This window comes from Elephantulus edwardii, unplaced genomic scaffold (genome assembly GCF_000299155.1).
Source record: "Elephantulus edwardii isolate Elephantulus edwardi_28Jun2011 unplaced genomic scaffold, EleEdw1.0 scaffold00026, whole genome shotgun sequence".
NCBI lineage: Eukaryota > Metazoa > Chordata > Mammalia > Macroscelidea > Macroscelididae > Elephantulus > Elephantulus edwardii.
This window is the reverse complement of record NW_006399776.1, coordinates 17,229,106-17,250,467: the sequence shown is the minus strand read 5'-3', so window position 1 is coordinate 17,250,467 and position 21,362 is coordinate 17,229,106. Positions and strand designations below refer to the sequence as shown.

The window sequence follows — 21,362 nt, the reverse complement described above, 5'->3', positions numbered from 1 at the left end:
AGCTCATTCTTCTCTTTGACAAGTAAAAGAAAAATTCATTCACTGTTACACAATCCCTCCCCCCAAGTCTACTCTACGATGCAGCCTTCATTCTGGACTCATAACATGACAATAATACCTAATCATATATACCTTTTAAACGGTTCTCTCCTCTGATTCAATGCAGTATACATAATTTATCCCATCTTTCTCAGTTCCCCCCCACCCCCCGAACGCCTAGGTCAGTCCCATTTTACAACAGTGGAACTATGCAGTATTTGTCCTTTTGTGACTGGGATATTTCACTCAGCATAATGGCCTCCAGGGTCATCCATTTTGAATAATATTTCATGAGTTCCTTATTTTTCAATGCAGCATAGTATTCAGTTGTGTGAATTTACCACAGCTTCTCTATCCATTTGTTTGTTGATAGACATTTAGGTTGTTTCCAACTCTTCGCTATTGTTAACAAAGCTGTGATAAACATGGCTGTGCATATATCTGCTTGGGTGGCGGTGTTCCCCTCTCTCTTAGTACTTATTTTTCTTTCTTTGCAGTTTTCTTCTTTTATTATCTGAGGTTTGAAATTGATTTTTCATGTTTAAAAATAGTTGAGAAATAATTGGTATTTTTAGAGTTGCGTGGATCTTGGTTTTTTGTTGTTTTTTTTATTGTATTATTTTTACATGTACTGTCAAATCAGATCTGACTGGTACAGGAAGAGATTGCTCCCTCCTTCTCCAGCAGAGCATCTGGTGGATTTGAACCACATATCTCTGGGATTGCAGTGCAGCGTCTTGCCACTAGGATGCAAGAGCTCCCTTGGATCTTGGTTTTTTTATGTAGCCAGATCTTTAAAAATTCTTAAACCTGCCCATGAATTTAACCTTTCTTGATACTTAATGTAAAATAATAACATGTTCCTGCTGTCATTTTCATTTATTCGTTTCAAATATATCTTAATCAATGTGTAGGCTCTCTTATTTTTCTATGCTTGATTTATTCTGTGATACTAATTATACTAAAGCTATGTGATAAGTTCTAAAGCTGAATATAACGATGAATAAGATCCATTACCGGTCTTTATTAATAGAGTTTGTTATCAAGGGATTATGAACAATAGGAATGAATGGCCTGGAGGAAGACATTGTAGCACTGGAAGGCTACTGGAAGGTAGAGAATAAAATTCAGAGCTCCAGGCTGTGTATCAGCAGGTAGCTTTTAAATCTCATGTTTCCCATCACTGTTTGCCAGGTTTATTGAAATACAAATTTTTAAAAAATTCCGATGTCAAACATTAACTATACCTGATTTTATATACTATACACTGTTAGCTTATGAAGGCTGGCACTGCTGTTGACTAGAAGAATAAAATTGTTTTCTTTTTTTAAAAATAGCTTATTAAAATTAAAATTTTAAGACATTTATTGAATAGCAATTAGAATTTAAAGGAGACAATATAGTAAGAGTCATAGATGCATGACTAGAAGTCATGCTTAAAGTTTTTATAATACGGATTATCCAAATTCTCACCTGTGATACCTAAAAATTAAGAAATTAAACTGTACCTCACAGAAAATTACCATTCAGATTACTAATTAAGAAACTTATGTGATTATACCAATTATAATATTGTCTGAATATAATATATACCCTTTATTTTATTGCAGGAGTATTATTATTCAATTGTATATGAACATTTTATCTGCATAAAGCCTTCATCAGGTGCTTTAGGGTGCTTACAGATGCAAATAAGTTAATAGGAAATGGGGGATTCAATGGAAAAAAATTCCCTTCTTAGCTTGTGACTTTGGAAAAGTCACTTTTCCAGTTTTGTTCATTGTTTTTAACTCAGCATCAAGCAGGTAGGCATACAGTAAATGTCTATTGAATGAATAAATATGTGGCTCTCAAATTTTCTCATCTGTAAACTGAAGGATTTGAATTAGACCTCTAAATTTCTTTTGAAAGCTAAAATTTGTCATAATTTTAATCTAGTCCTTATTTCCTACTCTTAAAGATCATTATCAACTTTCCAACTTTTACTTTATTTTGTTCTTTATACTGTTCTTCAGTGGAAGACAAAGTATTGTTTTACTGCTCTTTAAAAGGAGTTTTTTTAGATTTCATTTACATGTATCTTCTTTAAAGTGTAAACTTTTGTGGTTTTAACTTTCACATCCATTACAATAACTCTGAGTACTGATTTTGGGCAGAACAAATCCTTGCTTTACACAGTCTTACCTTGAAGTCTTAAATATCCATGGTTATTTGGATATCTAGCTCTAATGGTTTTTTGGCTCATGGTAGTAAGGTGTCTTTAAAATTTTTACTTTCCCCCTCCTCTGATAGGTAGAAAGAAGCAGCCAGACAGCAAGTACTATCTACTTTTCAGTAGTTGAAAAGATTCCATTACCTAGTGAGGAATGCCAGGAATGATAAAAGAAAACCTTTCTATTTATTTAATCACTCAGACTCCCAAGTTGTTAAGTTTTTGTTGTAATATTTTCTTAAGTGCTCAACTAAAGTGTCTTTTACTGTTGTTTTTTAAAATCTACTGGTTCTTTGAGGAGAAGTGTGGCGTCAGGATTGGTGGAAGATCTATTAACAATCTGCTTTATGCAGATGACACAACCCTGCTTGCTGAAAATGAGGAAGACCTCATGCACTTGGCTGCAGAGGGTCAAGGACTTCAGCCTTCAGTATGGATTGAGGCTCAATGTCAAGAAGACAAAGATTCTCACCACTGGACCAATTGGTAGCATCAGGATGGATGGCGAAGAGATTGAGATTGTTCACAGCTTCAGTTTGCTCGGCTCCATGATCCACACTCTTGGCACCAGCAGCCAGGAAATAAAAAAATGTATTGCAATGGGAAAGTCTGCTGTTAGGGACCTCTCTAAAGTACTCAAGAGCAACGGTTTCTCTGGAGACTAAGGTGCATCTGATACAGGCCATGATCTTTGCAATCACTTGTTATGCATCAGAGAATTGGACAATGAATAGGGAAGATAGAAGGAGAATTGATGCCTTTGAGCTGTGATGCTGGAGAAGAGTATTGAGTGTATCATGGACTGCCAAGAAAACAAACAGATTCATCCTGGAGAGGGTTAAACCAGGCTACTCCTTGGAGGCAAGGATTCTGGGGCTTTGTCTGACATACTTTGGACATATTGTAAGGAGAGACCGGTCCTTGGAGAGGGACATCAAGCTTGGGAGGGTGGAGGGACAGCGCAGGAGGGGAAGACCCTCTATGAGGTGGATTGATTCGGTGACTGGGGTAATCGGGATGGATGTGTCAGAGGCAGTGCGATTGGCACAAGATAGAGCAGGGTTTAGGGCTGTTGTACATAGGGTCGCTGTGAATCACAAGCGACTTGACGGCATATAGCAACAACAAAAACTAAAGAAAATTCTTGATTTGGGACAAATAGAGATCTCTTCCAGTCAGTAGGCCAGGTGGTTGGTTGTCCTCCAGATTTCTTGGCACAACTTGGTGACCACATCCAGGGCAGCATCTGTTTGTTGAAATATGTCAATCAGTATGCCATTGGGGCCTTGTTTTTTGCCAATTCTTTCAGAGCAGCTTGAACTTCCTTTTTCATCACCACAGGCTCTTGCTCATACATTGTTTCATGAAATTCTTCTTGTGTCCACCAATTCCTTTTGGTACAGTGTCTCTGTATACTCTTTCCATCTTCTTTTAATGCTTCTTGGGTCATTTAACATTCTGCCCAAAGCATCCGTAAGTATTGCAATTCAAGATTTGAATTTGCTCTTCAGATCCTGCAGCTTAAGAAATGCTGAATAAGTTAAGCCCTTTTGATTTTCTGACTCCAGCTCCTTGCACATTTCATTGAATACTTTACTTTGTCTTCCCATGCTGCCCTCTGGAATCTTCTGTTCAAGTTTTATCAACCTCATGTTTGTCCCAATGGAGAATTCACAAGAGAATAATTCCGTGGAGCAGGAAGATGAAGACTATGTGATTCTCAAATCTGAGCCTGTGTTAGAAAACCAAGGAATGCCAGAAGTGGCTAATCAACCAAGCATGCCAATTTCCCTGGAAACACCTAACGAGGAGACCAGACCAAGAAAAAAAAGAAGGAAAGTAGAAAAAGCTTCTTGTTCACAAAATCAGGATGACTCTAGACCACGGAAGAAGGCTGACATTCCTCCATTACCTACTGAGTTGCCACCAATTAACAACGTTCACTGAGACACTGTGCGCGGCTGGTGCCAGCTGTTGAAACTGAGCACTACGGGGCAGAAGGTGGAAAATTATAATCGGATCCTTCAAAGATGTTTTCCACATCAAAAGGATACATGTACCGTAGCAGATGGTGAAAATACACGACTACAAAGAAAAGCAAAAGTGGGCAAGGAGAAGAAATCTAAGGAAAAGAACAGGTCCTCTGAGGAGAGTGGCCCTCCTAACCTGGCCCCTGCCCCTGAGATGGAGACCTCCGTCCTGGACGGTACTCTCATGGAGGTAGAGAAAACTGTTGTAGTGTCAACTTCCACCACACAGGCTGGAGAATCATCAAAAGAGGCTGAAGATGTTAAATGGTGTGTGGTACTTGGGAAATGTCTTCCTGGAAATGAAAAGGTTGGGCTTGACTGCAGTGCCATGCTGGACAAGTGTGGGTCCCTGACAGACTGGATGGTGTGATTGCTCTCTTCTTGACACCAGCCCTTGTTTGCACACCTCCACACATGGAAGACAATTTGCTGTGCCCTGTCTGTGTTCGGAGGAACATTGTGTTAATGAAAAGCCTCCAATGCGAATGAGATTCAGATAACAGAGGAAAGAGCATTTCCTGAGGTAAAAGTTATTTAACTTCTGCTTATCACTGACCACCAAGATTTTTCCATGCCCCTTCTTGGGCTGAGGTTTCCTCTTTGGAGTGCTAACTTCAAAATCTGCTTTTTTCCCCGTTACAAATTTAATTATTTCAAAAGGTTGTCTGCATAAGGCAAAGGAAAAGTAGCTAATACTTTCTCCACACTACCACTTCCTCCAAAATATGTGATTCTTAATCTAGAAAACCTTTTTTTAAGGTTTCTATGATTTAGCTTTGGGATAAAGACCTATCTCAACCATTATTTTCACATACATCTGTTTAGTAGTATAGTTTGGCTTTTCTAAAAAATAAAGTGTCAAACACTGCTGTTATAGAATTGACATGAAGGGAGAATAGAAACAGAATGGATAGACAATGAACATTGCATTGGGACAGGTGAGAGGAAGAATGGTCGAAAAGAAATATATGATTAAGTATTATATGTATGACAACAATCGGAAAAAGTGCATTGCAAAGTGTACTAGGGGATGGAAGACAGAGGAAAATGTGCAGCAATGAATGAATAAATAAAAAAGAGAGAGAGAGATTACATCAGACAATAGACCAAAGGACTGTATGGAAATTTCAGTAAAATATTTAAGTTTGCTATGTCAAATCACTTTCATTGTATGAAGGAGTCATAGTCATCCTATGTAAATTATTAGACAATGTCTTTAACTTGATAGACTTTAGAACCATTCTTGTGTTCATGTAATGACGATTAAAATATTGGATTTAAAATACTTTAAAAAAAAACATATCTTGATTTCTTCCCTTTACTTTGGCTTCTTGGTGCTCCAGTGCAATATTTAGAGTTTCTTCTGACATCCATCTTTGTGTTTTTTTCCTCCTCTGTCTTTGTAATGACCTTTTGCATTCTTCCTGGATAATATTCTTGATAACCTCCCACAGCTCATCTGGTCTTGTTCCTATTCCAAAGAAAGGTGATCTGGCAGAGTTTGGAAATTATCGAACAGTATCTTTGATATCACATGCAAGCAAGATTCTGCTGAAGATTATCCAAAAACAACTGGAACAGCTCATCAACAAAGAACTGCCTAAAGTGCAGGTTGGATTTAGAAGAGGCCGTGGCACTAGGGATATTATAGCTAATGTCAGATGGATCTTGGCTAAAAGAAAAGAGTATCAGAGGAATGTCTATCTGTGTTGCATTGACTATGCAAAGGCATTTGACTGTGTGGATCACAACAAACTTTATATGACTCAGAAGAATGGGAATCCCAGAACACTTGATTGTGCTTATTGGAAACCTATACTTGGGCCAGGAGGCAGTCAGAACAGAGCAAGGAAACATTGCATCGTTCAAACTGGGAAGGATATGTTTCAAGGATGTATCCTTTCTCCATATCTTTTCAATTTATATTTGCAACAGATTATACAGGAGGCTGGGTTCTGTGAGGAGAAGTGTGGCATTAGGATTGAAGGTAGACTTATCAGCAGTTTGTGTTATGCAGATGACACAACCCTGCTTGCTGAAAATGAGGACCTGAAGTGCTGCAGAAAGTCAGTGAGTGCAACCTTCAATATGGATTGAAGCTCAACATCAAGAAAACAAAGATTCTCACACAGGCCAATTGGCAGCATCATGATGGATGAGGAAGAGATTGAGATTGTTGACAGCTTCAGCTTGCTTGGCTCTACAATCAATGCTCTTGGGAACCAGCGGCCAGAAAATTAAAAGATTAATTGCATTGGGAAAGTCTGCTGTCAGAGACTTCGCCAAAGTACTGAAGAGCAAGAATGTCAGTCTGGAGACCAAGGTGTGCCTGATATAGGCCATGGTCTTTGCAATTGCTATGCTTCAGAGAGCTGGACAGTGATTAGGGATGATAGAAGAAGAGTTGATGCCTTTGAGCTTTGGTGCTGGAGAAGAGGATTGAATATACCTTGGACAACTAGGAGAACAAACAAGTTCGTCCTGGATAGGGTGAAGCCAGGCTGGTCCTTGGAGGCAAGTATTCTGAAACTTCGTCTGACGTATTTTGGACATGTTGCAAGATGGGATCAGTCCTTGGAGAGGGACATCAGGCTTGGGAGGGTGGAGGGACAGTGCAGGAGAGGAAGACCCTTGATGAGATGGGTTGATTCAGTCACTGGGGTCATGGGGATAGGTGTGTCAGAGACAATCAGATTGGCAAGGGATATAGAAGGGTTTAGGGCTGTTGTACATAAGAGTCACTATGAGTTGCGGGCAACTCGACATAACAAAAAGGTAAAGAACAATTTAAATAAACTATTTTTGCTTTCTGTCTTCTGTTCACATGTGAAACTTATACCTAGGCCAAGAAGCTGTTTTCCAAACAGAACAAGGGAATACTGCATGGTTTAAAATTTCATATGAAATGTGTGCATCAGGGTAATATCATTTTACCGTACCTATTCCATCTATATGCTGAGCAAATCATTCAAGAAGTTGGGCTCTATGAAGGTGAATGTGACATCAGGATTGGAGGAAGAATAACAACCTGTTAGGCAGATGACACAGATTTGCCTATTGAAAATGAAGAAGGCTTGAAGCACTTACTGCTAAAGATCAAGCACTACAGCCTTCAATATGTATTATGCTTTAATATAAAGAAAACAAAAATCCTCACCACTGGAACAATTGACAAAATCATGATGGGTTGAGAAAAGATTGAAGTTGTAAATGATTTTGTTTTACTTGTATCTATAATAAAAAAAAGATGTTAAATTGGGAAAATCTACTGCAAAGGACCCTCCAAGGTTTTAAAGAGCAGTTGTGTCAGTGACTAAGGTATGCCTGATCCAAGCCATCTTTTCACTTTCTTCCCTAAGCAGCTGAAAGTTAGACATTGAATATGAATGACAGAAGGAGAATTGATACCTTTGAGTTGTGTTGAAATATCTCATGGACTGCCACAGGAATCAGAGACTATGGAGAATATGCAACTAGAATTCTTGGAGGAAATGCTGGTGAAACACTTCTTTTCACATGCTCTGGCATGTGGTCAGGAAGGGCCAGTTCCTGGGAAAGGATATCATTCTGGGAAAGGTGGAGGGTCAGAGAAAGAGAGGAAGATCCCTAACAAGATGGATTGACACGGTGATGGTGTGCGCAAGCATATCAGATGGTGAGGATGGTCCGGGGTAGGGCAGGGTTTAAATCACTTGTACATAGAGTCTGTATAGTCAACGACACCTGACAACAACAGCTCACATGCTTAAATCCTATATAGACCAGTTTGTTTTTAAACCAAACAAATTCGGTTAAGCGCTTCTTTGCGGAACATAATAGCAACTGGTGGCTGAAATTCTTTATTCTTTTCAAGTAATAATTTGATAGAGGACCTAGTAGTACTATGCTCTTCCTTAGGCGTGATTGCAGATATCATTTAGGGTCAGTTGCTACTTAATTTGTAAGTTATGTTAAAATATCCAGTTGAAAAAGATGCTTGTAGTATGCAGGAGGTCTTGAAGATGGTTTTGAGAAGATACAGATGCAACAGTGAATGAATGAAAATTCAACTTTTCTGTAAACTTTTGTTAAAATCATAATTTTTTAAAAGAAAAAGTACAGATGTTGCCTTTATCATTGATATTGTTTCTAATATTCCTTAAAAAGAAGAATTAAAAACTATTTTACAATAAAAAGTATGTAAAATGGCATCAACTTTATGTAAAGAATTGCTGTATATGTTCGCACCAGTAGACTGTAAATTTAGATTCTGAAGTCAGCTTTCTCTGGCTCAGTTGGCACTATCATTTTCTTGTGTGGTATTAGAAAAGTTATTTGATCTCTTGGAACCTTCGATCCATCAGCATAAGTAAATTGCTTTAATTTGAAGAGTAAACCAGAAAATACACATGAAATACTCAGGACCTTGCAGTGCATAGAGACATCCAGTGAAAGTTTTCAGTTATTAATATTCTTTTTAGATGAAGAAACTCAAGGTTAAATACTTAGGGAATCACAGAGATCCTAGCCACACTTGGGAGACGGAGGGGGAACACTGAGAAAAAGCAGGGGCCTTACCTTATAACCATTTCCTCTCAGGTGTGCATGTATTCGTTTAGTAAAGGATCTACTGTGAAGCACCTGTACTATGGGTTAGTGATGGATTGAGAACAGTGGCTGGGGCAGTGAGCTTGAGGATGGCAGGAATGGTGAGGTGGCAGGATAGGACAGTGTTCAGATCTGTTGTTCGTACAAAGGATTTCTTTGAGTCTTGGCCAACTGTATGACACTTAACAACAATAATTCCCCAAATAACGATGTGTTGGTAAATCCTAATTGGAAATAGGATTTCCTTTATTATGTTAATGAGGACCTGTCATTGTCTGGTGTGTTTTAACAAGGAGTAGCAAACACAAATGAGAAGTTACATGTCATGCCATGCATGAGATGATTGCCAGGGAAGGGAGGAATATTAGAAGAGATGTGGATATTTCCCAAGAATCTTCCCCTACAGCTGGGGCTCTGAATTCAGATACCAAGCTTTCTAAAACGGAGCTCCTGTGGCTTAATGGTGAGGAATTGCACTGCCAGCCCAAAGGCACGGGATTTGAATTCACCAGGTGCCTGGCTGGATAAAGGTGAGCAGTATCCTCCCATGTGATTCTGCCTCTGAAAACAACAGCAAAGTCAAGATATAATCCGTGTGTATGTGCAGAGGGAAAAGAGAACAAATCTTAAGAGTGCAAGTGTGGCAAAACATTATGGGGAATTGGGATGAAGGCCACAGAAGTTCATTGTACAGTTCTTGCAACTCTTCTGTAAATTTAAACTTCTTTCTTCTAACTCATTCTGTGGCATTTAAAAACACTTTTACCCCTGCCTCCTATCCACTCTTAACCTGGGTCCTTTGTTGGCTAAGAGTTTACATAATCTGAAATGTTATGGTTAGACGTTGTGGAAGATGTGGAAATGAAATGTTTGAGATACCAGCTCTTTGAGCAGTTGCAGAGGAAATGCTAATGCATTTGCTTGCAAAGTGCCTGTTCCAAAACTGGTTGTGGTTTGAAATATGCCCCACTTCTTTGTCTTAGAGTGGAAGAAGGAGCATTTCTATCACAGAAACCTTACCAACTTATTTCATCTTTATTTGGTTGTTTATTTAGAATAACAGGGAATATTACATAATGTAGCAAGAGGGACATGTGTTCGTATAGTGTACTAACTTCTCCCTTAAAGGCCTAAGCCATGAAAATTTTTCTGGGCTTCCTTGTATAGACCTATCCACCTGAGACCATTTTCTCTTGACATTAGACTGTAGTGGTTAAATTTCTTTATTGTCCAAGATGACATTTATACAATACAGAAAATTACCCCAGTCCTCTTATCTTTTACTGTATTTCCTAATATTTACAGTAGATTTAGCAATCTGACAAATGGATATTCTAATCCAGAGGTTTAGATACAGATTTCACAATTACAAAGAATTGAACATCAGCAGCATCCTCACAGGACATTCACCATAGGAGCAAAGCAAAGGGCAGAAAGAGACAAAATTACTTTTTTTAACCAAATTTTGTAAGGAAACAAAAAATTTCCTGACAAGCCATCAAATTCACAGCTAAATCTTAGCAACAAACCACAATGTTAGCAATATAACAGCATTCAGTAGGTAACTAATCAAAACTATACATAGTTTACCATAGACAGAACTTGGGAAGTTTACCGTTGACAGAGTGTACGGTGTAGAAGGCCTAGGACCTGAAGTGAGCCCACAGCCCGCCCTCTCACCCACCCAACAGGTCCCTCTAGTTTACAATTGGATTTGTTCATTCTGACGGTCCTAGTAAAGCTTCTCATCTAGAGAAATCTATTTTTCTCTAGTAGTATGAGACATTTTTTTACAGTCTCAACCCAGGTAGTCTGAAAAACTGGGTCCCTCCAAAGCCAATGATGAAGGATGCATAGGCCTATTAATTTTACTAAACATGAATTTAAAAAAAACCAACAAAGTCCTAGGCAATTGTGGCTACATTATGTTGTTATGTACCATCTAGTCAGAAACGACTTAATAGCTGACCGTCTAATGGGTGTTCAGAGCAGTAAATCACATGGGAGTTGTGGAGAATACAAATACATCCTTGGCAACCCCCAGCTCTGTGTTCTTTTTGTTCACATTAACTTGTTTCACTCTCTATAATGAATTAATGAATGCCAATGTGTACTTTACGTGATAGTCTCATGGAGGGGCTTTAATTAGCAGACAAGAATGAAAGCCTTGAACTAAGAGAATCAACTCTTTATTTGGAGCTGGTGGAGCAGGTTTGCTCTTGAAGTCACACCCGTCTGGCATTAGGTAGGCTTGGGAGCCTCTGTGCTGGAGAACTGCTCCAGTGAATTAATATTGTCTTACAAACACTTGGCAAGTGTCGACTAGCCTTTCACAAAGGGCTACGGGAGCCACATTGCCTCCAAGAGGTTTTACCTCACAGAGCTGGAGGAAAGGCCGAGGTAGGCCAGGTTTGCCCTGCATTAGACTTCCCCTGAAACTTCTTTGAGATACCATGAAGGGAATGGGTTTTGCTTTTCAGTGAAGAATGAAATCTCTCCTATACAGAAGTGCTTATCTAAACGCAAGTAAAGCCAGCCAAGCCAGAGGTCACTCCTTTGCAATGAGACAAATGAGTAATGAGGTGATGGCAATGAATGAATGAGTAAATGAAACTGAGAACTAATTACCCTAAATTAAGTGAAATGAAATCTCATTGCTGTCAAGTAACGACTAACTCATAGCAGACCCTCCAGTGTGTTTCCATGGCTGTAAATCATGCAGGAGACTCTGCTTCCCTTTCTCCCTTGGAGCTGCCGGTGGCCAGAGGCTTGGGCTAGAAACACAGCTTCTACAGACTATACCACCGGGGCTCCCTAAGAGGAAATCGAAGAGATTTTCCAATACACCTATGGATATGCTTAATTGATTCAATGATGAACTCCTGCTCTCCAGGCATGTTTCATCTTTAAAATCTCATGTGTGCTACACTGCTGCTTCCGCTGTGGATCTTTTATTTATGCAGCATGTACAATGAATTTCTTGCACGTTGGTTTACTTTCAGAATTATCAAAGAAACCTTTTAAGCTCAGTTTATGTATGGATGCAGTCACCATGATGATTCAGCATTGACTCCATGACAACTGGTTGTCTTTCTTTGGTTTTTATGACTACTTAAAGAGATTCTAGTTCACATTTGGCTCAACAACAATAAATAAAAGCATATATGTTTAAAAGAGTACATTTCATTTTTAATCATCGTGATGCCCTTATTCATTTTGATAATTTTTCTTTTTTACTGTGTTACTCTGATATACACTATGGTTTTTGGTTTGGTTTTTTTTAAATTATTGTTATTCATTTTAATGAAAGTTTACAGACTTTGGATTTTTATTCATTCATTGTTGCACTTTTCTCCTTACCCACCCCTTCCCATCAGTTCGCTCTTCCCTTTATAAAGTAAAAGAAAAATTCTTTCATGTTACCCAATCCCTCCCCTCAAGTCCACTCCACTATGCAGCCTTCATTCTGGACTCCTGTCTTGACATACACTATGGTTTTAACGACGAGGCTTTCATCTTTAAGGACTATAACTAGATACACTGGCCCCACCACTGTACTTTTCTGGGATTTTTACCTAACAAGAAGAACAATGTAATTGTTGGCCTTTGAGTTTTGAAGGATCTGTGGGGAAAAATCAGTGTTTCCCAACACTTGTGCTACCCAAGTAGCACTTCAAGCTGGTTCCACAATGATCCATTATACATGTATGAATTGAGAGCTGAATGAGTGAAAGCTTAGTAAAGGGGCTCTGGAAATGCAAAAGCATGAGATGAAACCGATTTTTGTTTTCACATTTTACTGTGTGAAATGAGATCTCTGAAAATAGTTGAAGAGAATAATGGTTAACTAACCTGTGGAAGATCTTTACCTAGAGAAGGACTGTTGGTAACTAGTCTTTCCTAAGAACAGAGAATGAGTAAGTGAGTGCAAATTGACTCAAAATATAGTAAGTAGTATTTATTTAATTAAAAGTTTCTGGTTGGAAAAATGAATTTATTGAGAGCTGATAATTTTTATTAGCATAATAGAGGCCTCTTTGAAGGACTGAGTATGGTTAGATTTCAGTAACTTTCCAGACTCTTGATTCAGAGAGAATGATGGTTCCAAAGGGATCAACATGGTTTCAGTGGATTCCAAGAATTGGCATCAGTTAGGAAACAGAAGAACAAGAGCTTTACTCAAATATAGTCACCAGATAGAACAAACCACACATTAACTGTAATAAATACTAATGAGGAAATATATTCTTAGAAGCCAGTTGAGTATCACACTTGTTAACAGGTGACAATGACTTACATTCTCCTGGTTCTCACAGGAACAAGAAACGTCATAAACTTATACGTAATGCACAAAACCCTATGACATGTGTCCACAAGGGAGGGTTTCCACTTGTCTCTGATGTTCCCTACAGAAGGCTAGACAAAGTTTCCCCTTCATCATTGTTCATTCAACAAATGTACCTTCTATTGTGAAATGCAAGGGTCTGTTTGCTTCAGAAACAAACTCCAGTGACTGTAGGCAGGTAACCTTGCTCAAAAGGCAGCAATTACTGCAGCTGTGATGTCTTCCTTTTGGTGAAAGACCTTGAGGTTTTTTTAAAAAGTCACCAGGGACCAAAATAGCAGATATCTTGTTGAAAGTAAACAATTCAGGATCATTTTGTCAATAACAGGAAGTAGAGGGGCGTTAACATGTCATGGGAGCTTGCTATTCCCCTGCCAATACAACTTCTCTTCCACTTTCTTCTTTTTCCATCGGCAGAGAAGCAGCATCTTGAAGGTCTTCCTGAAGGTTCTGTTGCAGAGGGCATAGCAAATGGGGTTGACAGTGCTGTTGACATAACACAACCAGTAGCCCAAGTGCCACAGGCTGACTGGGACGCACTTGTCACAGAAGGTGGAGACCAAGACCATGATATTATAAGGGGTCCATGTAATGATGAAGGCTAGAAGAATGGCACTCAAGGTCTGGGCTGCTTTCCTCTCTTTTACAAGGACCATTCTCTTCCGTTTGGTCATTTGATGGCTGAGGCTGGGGTCAAGGCTTTTTGGTGAAGAGTCCTTGGACACAGGGAAAGAGCAGGGCATGATTTTCACCTTGCGACAGCCATTGTTGGTCTCTTGGGTCCCATCAGCTTTTACCACCAATCTGAATTTATAGGCCACACATTTCTGACTCTTGGGTGTGTGAGCAGCAGTTGGAGACAGAAAGTATTTTTGGGTGTCATAGTCATTTTTTTCGGTTTGAGTTTTCATAAATGTTTCCCTGGCCTCTTCAGCATTCAATTCTTCCTTTGGGCTTTCCTTGACCTGACTCTTGTAGACCACTTGGAAAACAGGGTCAGTGGTGGGCTTGTCCTCATCCTCTGAGGAAGGGTAACTGCTACAGGTGGTGAGCTGCTCAGCTTTGGTCCAGTCGGTGCTTGAGCCAGTGGGTTGGGATGGCTTCCCAGTGATGGAGGTGCTTCTGCGAGAGGACGACCATGAGGCCTGGTTCCTTTCCCTCTGGGCCAGCGTGGGCTGAGGGCAGTGAAAGCAGGAGCTGAGCAGAGTCCTATGAGTGGCCCTTCTTTTCTCAGCTTCAGCCACGGAGTCAGAGCCCTGGAGGTCAGCCAGATCCTTGGTTCGCTTCTCTGTTTCCCGGTAGATTCGGCAGTAAAGGATAGTCATGACGGAGACAGGGATGTAGAAGGCAGCAATAGCAGTACCGAAAGTGATGGTTGGCTCAGAAAGGAACTGAATCTGGCATTCATCGGGGGGCACTGTCCGCTCGCCAACCAAGTACTGCCAGCAGAGGATTGCGGGGGCCCAGAGGATGAAGGAGATCAGCCAGGCCAAGCCAATCATAATGCCAGCCCTCTTTGGGGTACGTTTGGCCCGATATGTCAGGGGTCTTGTGATGGAAAAGTAACGGTCAAAACTGATCACCAGAAGGTTCATGACAGAAGCATTGCTGGCTACATAGTCCAGTGCAAGCCATAGGTCACACGCCAGACTCCCAAGGGCCCAGCGACCCATGAGGATGTAGGTGGTATAGAGGTTCATGGAAAAGATCCCAATGATGAGATCTGCACAGGCCAAGCTGAGCAGGTAGTAATTGTTAACTGTCTTGAGCTGACTGTTGACTTTGAAGGAGATCATGACTAAGACGTTTCCCACAATGGTGATCAGGCTTACCACAGCAGTTACAACAGCTATGGTGATGACTTCCCACAATCCGTGGCTTTCGAAGGACTGGTGGTGGACTGGGGTGCCATTGACAGTGGTTGCATTGTGGGAAGAGTCCCCTTCCATTCTGGTGCAAGAATTTACATTGAATTAGGTCTTAGGTACCAGACTGTTCCTTCTATCGCACCTCTTCTCAGTTGCCACCTGCAAAAAACAATAGAATATTAGCCACATTCACCAGCATAGATTTCTTTTCATCTGCTGTTTATAATTTTTCAGCAGATTATTAAGATTGACTTCACATGTATTTTGAGTGAGATGCTACTACAATTGCTTTTGCCTCAATGACCATTCTATGTTAGCATCATTCCTTTGGTGTTTTTGGCTAGGAATACTTCAGCACCCCTGTTGTACATGTAGATGCTGCCCTCGTGTGGTTCTTTTTAATTTTTCTTTTTTTAAATTCACAAAGCTAAAAGTGGGAAAGAAAAGAATTATATTTTTGAGGAGCAGAAAGAAGAGGAAAACAATTGATACTAAGTTCCCCTAAACTGCACTGACTTCAAGAGAGAAATCTTGGATTGAAACTCTTGGCGATGAGAACCTAGCCTTTGATGAAGTACTGGCAGATGTGAAATTTTACCTACTTTGTAGTTCCTAGTCTCTGTTACTACACGTGATTTTCTTTTATGAGCCAGCACCATACCACACTGCTTCCCTGTGCTCATGCACAAATCCCAGGTGCATATTTAGTTTCCTGACAGTCTGAAATTTGCCCAGTCTCCAAAACATTGTCTCTCCCTCCATTCTGGGATTATTTACATGTTCCTGGTTCAAGAAATGTCAAATTGTATACCTTAGAAAAGTCTCCTCTAAACCTATTCTGCAGGAGAATTAATGTTAACATCTTGGTGGTAGTGTTTTCTCTAGGCAGATATTCCTGTTGTAATGTGCCATTGAGTCAGAACTGGCTGATAGCTCACCCTCCAGGGGGTTTATAGAGGCTAGAAACTGCACAGAAAGAGACTGATAATCTTTCTCATGTGGGACAGCTAGTGGAGGCATATAATAGTAAATATTTATAGTTATTATGAAAGATAAGTGTTTTTCAAATGTATTTGCCGTTTTACTTAATAAATCAATATGAACATCTTTTTTGCTAGTACATCTGGAGCTATTTTTTCATATTAATGACTGCACATTATATTTTTTAGTAGAATATTAAGCACGGCTGCATGTTTCTTTCCAAAGAAGACCTTACTAAGTGTTTGATGACAATTGTATAATGGCAGCTTTCCTTTGCTTTTTATGGTTACCAATAAATACATGATTCCAATGTCTCGTTACCGTTTAGTTGCTTCTGAGTCATAATGATCCTATGGGGTTGTAGAAATGCCCCATTGGGTTCCCCCACATTGGGTTTTGAAGACTGTAAATCTTCATGGAAGCTGACTACCAAATCTTTTCCTCACATTATGGCTGATGGATTTTAATCACAAATCTTTTGATCAATAGTTGAATGCTTAACCATTAAGCACCAGGGGCTGCTTGCTTATCGTACCAGGACAAGTGTACTCTAACTTATTTAATCAATTGCCAGTCGAGGACTCTAACTTCTTAAAATAGAGAATTCTTTTAATCTAGTTTGAAAACTATATATAATAAAAGAAAAATCCTTCTCTCCCTCCTTCCCTTCCTTCTTTCACAGGTGGTTATTTAATACCTATTACGTGACAGACTCTAGTACTGGGGACACAAAGGGAACAAGAAATTGTCTCTGTCCTCAGGACACCAGTGAGGAAATGGATAAATAAACCAGTAATAAGCAGCAGGTCCCTGTGAATGTGAATACAGGGTGCCGTGTGAATGTACGCATGTACATGTGTATGTGTGTATATGAAGAACGTGTGCAATCTGATCTGAGGGGGGAAGCAGTTCCTGAAGAAGAGATTTTTAAACTGAAACCTATTTTGAAGGATTAGACAAAAAGGGACTTGGTGAGCTTGGGGGGAGAGTTTTTCGTGGGGTTTTTTTTGCAACACTGTAGCATTTAGTGTCAGTATTTTAAAAAGTTGTGAGAAAATAACACAACACTGTAAATAAATATAAACCAGGAATTTAATACTCATTCAAACTAAAACCTCAGTGCCTTGCCCTAGCTTCTAACTCATAGGAACCCTCTGTCACATTTTCAAGGCTGTTAGTCATTTCAGAGGAAATTATCTTTCCCCGGAGGAGCACCTGCTAGATTTACAAAGTCAGAAATACCTGGTCATTGGGTTAGAAGCACAACTTGTTACAGACTATGCTATTGTTTTGTTATTATTGTGTGCTATCCAGTCATTCGAGACTCATGGTTACCCTAATGTGCAATAGCTCTGAACCTTGCCCTATCCGGAGACAGTATACTCTAAGTATGCTCTATTATACATAGGGTTTTCAAAGGCCTGTTATTTCAGAAGTGGAGGGCCAGTAGATCACACAGTTCTTTCATCAGTCATTAACTCACTTACTTATTGCCTTCAAGTTGGTTCCAATTTTTGGCTGACCCTCCCTTGCGTTCCTGAGGCAGAAAATTTCACCAGAGCTGATCGCCTGTCTTTGTCCTATTGAATCAATGGTGGAATTGACCTGCCAGAGAGGCATGTTTGGGTCAGCACCACAACTCTATAGACTATGACATCAGAGCTACCTTTTCAGTTATTCAAAGTCATTCAGTTAGTCAAAGTCATTGCTGTGGGGTCAGAAATGAACCATAATTGATCCTCCAGCACACGTGAGATCACCTATCTTTTCCTGCAGAGCCACTAGTGGATTTGAACTGCTAGAGAGGGGCCAGCTTTGAGATAGGAGCACAACTCTCTATCCACTACACCACCAGAGCTCCTTCTTAGGAGACAAAAAAGCAGGTTGTAAAAAGAAAAAAAATACCATTTCATCAGCCATGTTAAGTGCTTCAAAGATAAGAAATGTGGGGGAGAGTTTTTCAGGCCTGTCAAGGAAGCATTTGTTTGTAAGCTCAGAGACAAAGAGGAGAATGGAGCTATGGGATATGCTAAAAAGTACAGCACAGCCGGAGCATCAAGTACAAGGGGAGCTGAGAAGTGAGGTGAGAGTGGGGAGGACAGTGAGGCAGGGGAAGCTGGAGAGGACTGGAGACAACAGTCCGCTTCTTGGGAGAGCTGTATCTGCGCCAGGAATCCCGTCTGCTCTGGAGGCATTTCCAATAGCTGGGGTATTGGAGGAATTCTTTAGAGAGAAATAGTAATAAATAATAACAGCAATTCCTTCAACTTCTCTAGTCAATTCTTCAAATAAGACATGTTTTGGAAGGAATGTCTAATTTTCCCACTTGAGCTTAGGAGAAAATTTGAGCAGTTAGAATGCTTCATAAAAGATCCTGAGATGTGTGTTTACTTACTATGTATGCATATGTGAAAAAATGTGTACACTGGGGATTTATCCTTTCTGGGCCTATCACCTCATTTAAAAAAAATAAGAAAACTGGACCATGGGACTAAAGATAGCATATAATTTTCTATTATTTTTGGTATGTTATAGAGGTATTGTTCATACAATGGGCATGGAAAAGAATTTACTTTGGAAATGAGATGCCACTACCATACAGTTGAATCTGGCCTTGGGCAGAGTGTGAACATGTTACTTAATTAACGTCTCTAAGCCTCAGCTTCTTTTTGTTATTGTTGTCGTTGAGTACAAATTCATAGCAACCCTACGAACAACAGATCTGAACCCTGTCTTATCCTGTGCCATCCTCATAAATTCTGACACACCTGAGTCCTTTGCTGCAGTGTGTAAAAGGAGCAAGGGCCACAAGGGGGTGGTCATATCTGACCTTTACCAACTTCACAAAGAGAAACTGTCTTCAACAGCATCAGTAACACAAAACCATTTCCTGTGAGGTCAGACATATCCCCCAGGCTCCCATACCTTTTTTCACTCATCTCAACCCCAATTTTACTGCTTTACTGGGTCCCGACTCCAGTGTGATAGCTCAGGGGCCACACAGAACCATATTGAGGTCAAAAGTTATAATATAGTTTAGTGACAGAATACAGTGAGGAAGGCATCTGAAATGTGCTATCAGGCACCCCAGCTGTGAGTTTCATGGCTTTAAGGCCAGTGTTACAAAGTTGTCAGTCCTGTCCAACAACCTTGAGCAAAAGCTTTTGCTCTGGTTCCAGTAATGTAGCAGTGCCAAGGTCCCATCTCATGGCAGGGGGCTGGTTCTCCCCTATGGCTGCTCTGGCTGCTGGTCCTATAGGCCCTCTTGCTTGCTCTTCTCTTGGTGGTGAGATTTTTTTCTTTCTACTGCTGGATCTATTCAATTTGGTGGAAAGACTAGCCTTTGTGGACTGATTGGCCAATATCCTTGAGGATAGGCTAATACTATTAGCATATTTCCACCCATCCCCTTGTTGTTGTTATGTGCCGTTGAGTCGCTTGTGACTCATAGCAACCCTATATACAACAGCCCTAAACCCTGCTCTATCCTGTGCCTATCTCACTGCCTCTGACACACCCATCTCGATTACCCCAGTCACTGAATCAATCCACCTCATAGAGGGTCTTCCCCTTCTGCACCGTCCCTTCACTCTCCCAAGCATGATGTCCCTTTCCAAGGACCTGTCCCTCCTTGCAACATGCCCAAACTATGTCAGACGAAGCCCCAGAATCCTTGCCTCCAAGGAGTATATTGGTTTAACCCTCTCCAGGATGAATCTGTTTTTTTGGCAATCCAGGGTACATTCAATACTCTTCTCCAGCACCACAGCTCAAAGGCATCAATTCTCCTATCCTCCTTAGTCATTGTCCAACTGTCTGATGCATAACAAGTAATTGCAAAGACCATAGCCTGTATCAGACGCACCATAAGTCTCCAGAGAGACACCATTGCTCTTCAGTACCCTGGAGAGGTCCCTAACAGCAGACTTTCTCATCACAATACATTTTTTTATTTCCTGGCTGCTGGTGCCAAGAGTGTTGACCGTGGAGCCAAGCAGACTAAAGTTGTTAACAATCTCAATCTCTTCACCATCCATTCTGATACTGCCAATTGGTCCAGTGGTGAGAATCTTTGTCTTCTTGACATTGAGCTTCAATCCAAACTGAAGGCTGCCGTCCTTGACCCTCTGCAGCAAGCATTTCAGGTCCTCCTCAGTTTCAGCAAAGCAGGGTTGTGTCATCTGCATAACGCAGACTGTTAATAGATCTTCCACCAATCCTGACACCACACTTCTCCTCATAGAGCCCAGCCTCTCAGACAATCTGTTCTGCATACAGGTTGAAAAGGTATGGAGATTGGACACATCCCTGGTATACACCTTTCCCAATTTTGAACCATGCAGTGTTTCCTTGCTCTATTCTGACGACTGCCTCTTGGCCCAAGTATAGGTTTCACATTAGAACGATCAAGTGTTCTGGGATTCCTATTCTTCTCAGAGTCAGCCACAGTTTGTTATGATCCACACAGTCAAACGCCTTTGCATAATCAATGAAACACATATAGACATTCTTCTGGTATTCCCTGCTTTCAGCTAAGATCCATCTAACATCAGCTACAATATCCCTAGTACCACGATCCCTTCTAAACCCAGGCGGGACTTCTGGCAGTTCTCTGCTGATGTGCTGTTACCGTCGTTTTTGGATAATCTTCAGTAGACTCTTACTTGCGTGTGAAATCAATGATATTGTTCTATAGTTTCCACATTATGTTGGGTCACCCTTCTTCGGAATGGGAACAAATATAGATCTCTTCCAGTCAGTTGGTCAAGTGGTTGTTCTCCAGATTTCTTAACACAACTTAGTGAGCACGTCCAGGGCAGCATCTGTTAACTGCAATATGTCAATTGGTGCCTTATTTTTTGCTTCAAAGCAGCTTGAACTTTTTCCTTTATCACCATAGCCTCTTGCTCATATGTGATCCCTTTAACAAAGTCAAATTCAATGCCTAGGAAAGTCATATTGAAAGGTAAACTGTACACTGTGTCAATCCATCTCATTGAGGGTAGCTAAAAAAGAGTTCTTACTTTATGGGAGGTGTTTTTAAACATTGAAATTTGTGTTTAGCACAGCTCTTGATACAAACCATTGTTGTTATGTGCCTTCGAGTCAATTGTGACTCATACTGACCCTGTGTACAACAGCTCTAAACCCTACCATAACCTGAGCCAGTCTCACTGTTTCAGACACACCTTTAGAGTAGTGAGAGAAGATCCTCACCCTGAAACCTACAGTGTCCTTTTTCAGCAGAAAGTAGCTAAGAGAATACACCATCCCCTTTTCCTTATGAATCAGGGTGAAGT

At 40.4% G+C, this 21,362-nt stretch overlaps 1 protein-coding gene across 1 annotated transcript; it reads right to left on the bottom strand.

Moving 5' to 3' along the window:
- Positions 1 to 13,563: 13,563 nt before the first annotated feature.
- Positions 13,564 to 15,162, bottom strand: CHRM5 (cholinergic receptor, muscarinic 5). The gene has a single exon (XM_006883057.1). The coding sequence runs from the start codon at positions 15,160 to 15,162 to the stop codon at positions 13,564 to 13,566; it is 1,599 nt and encodes a 532-aa protein (XP_006883119.1).
- Positions 15,163 to 21,362: the final 6,200 nt, after the last annotated feature.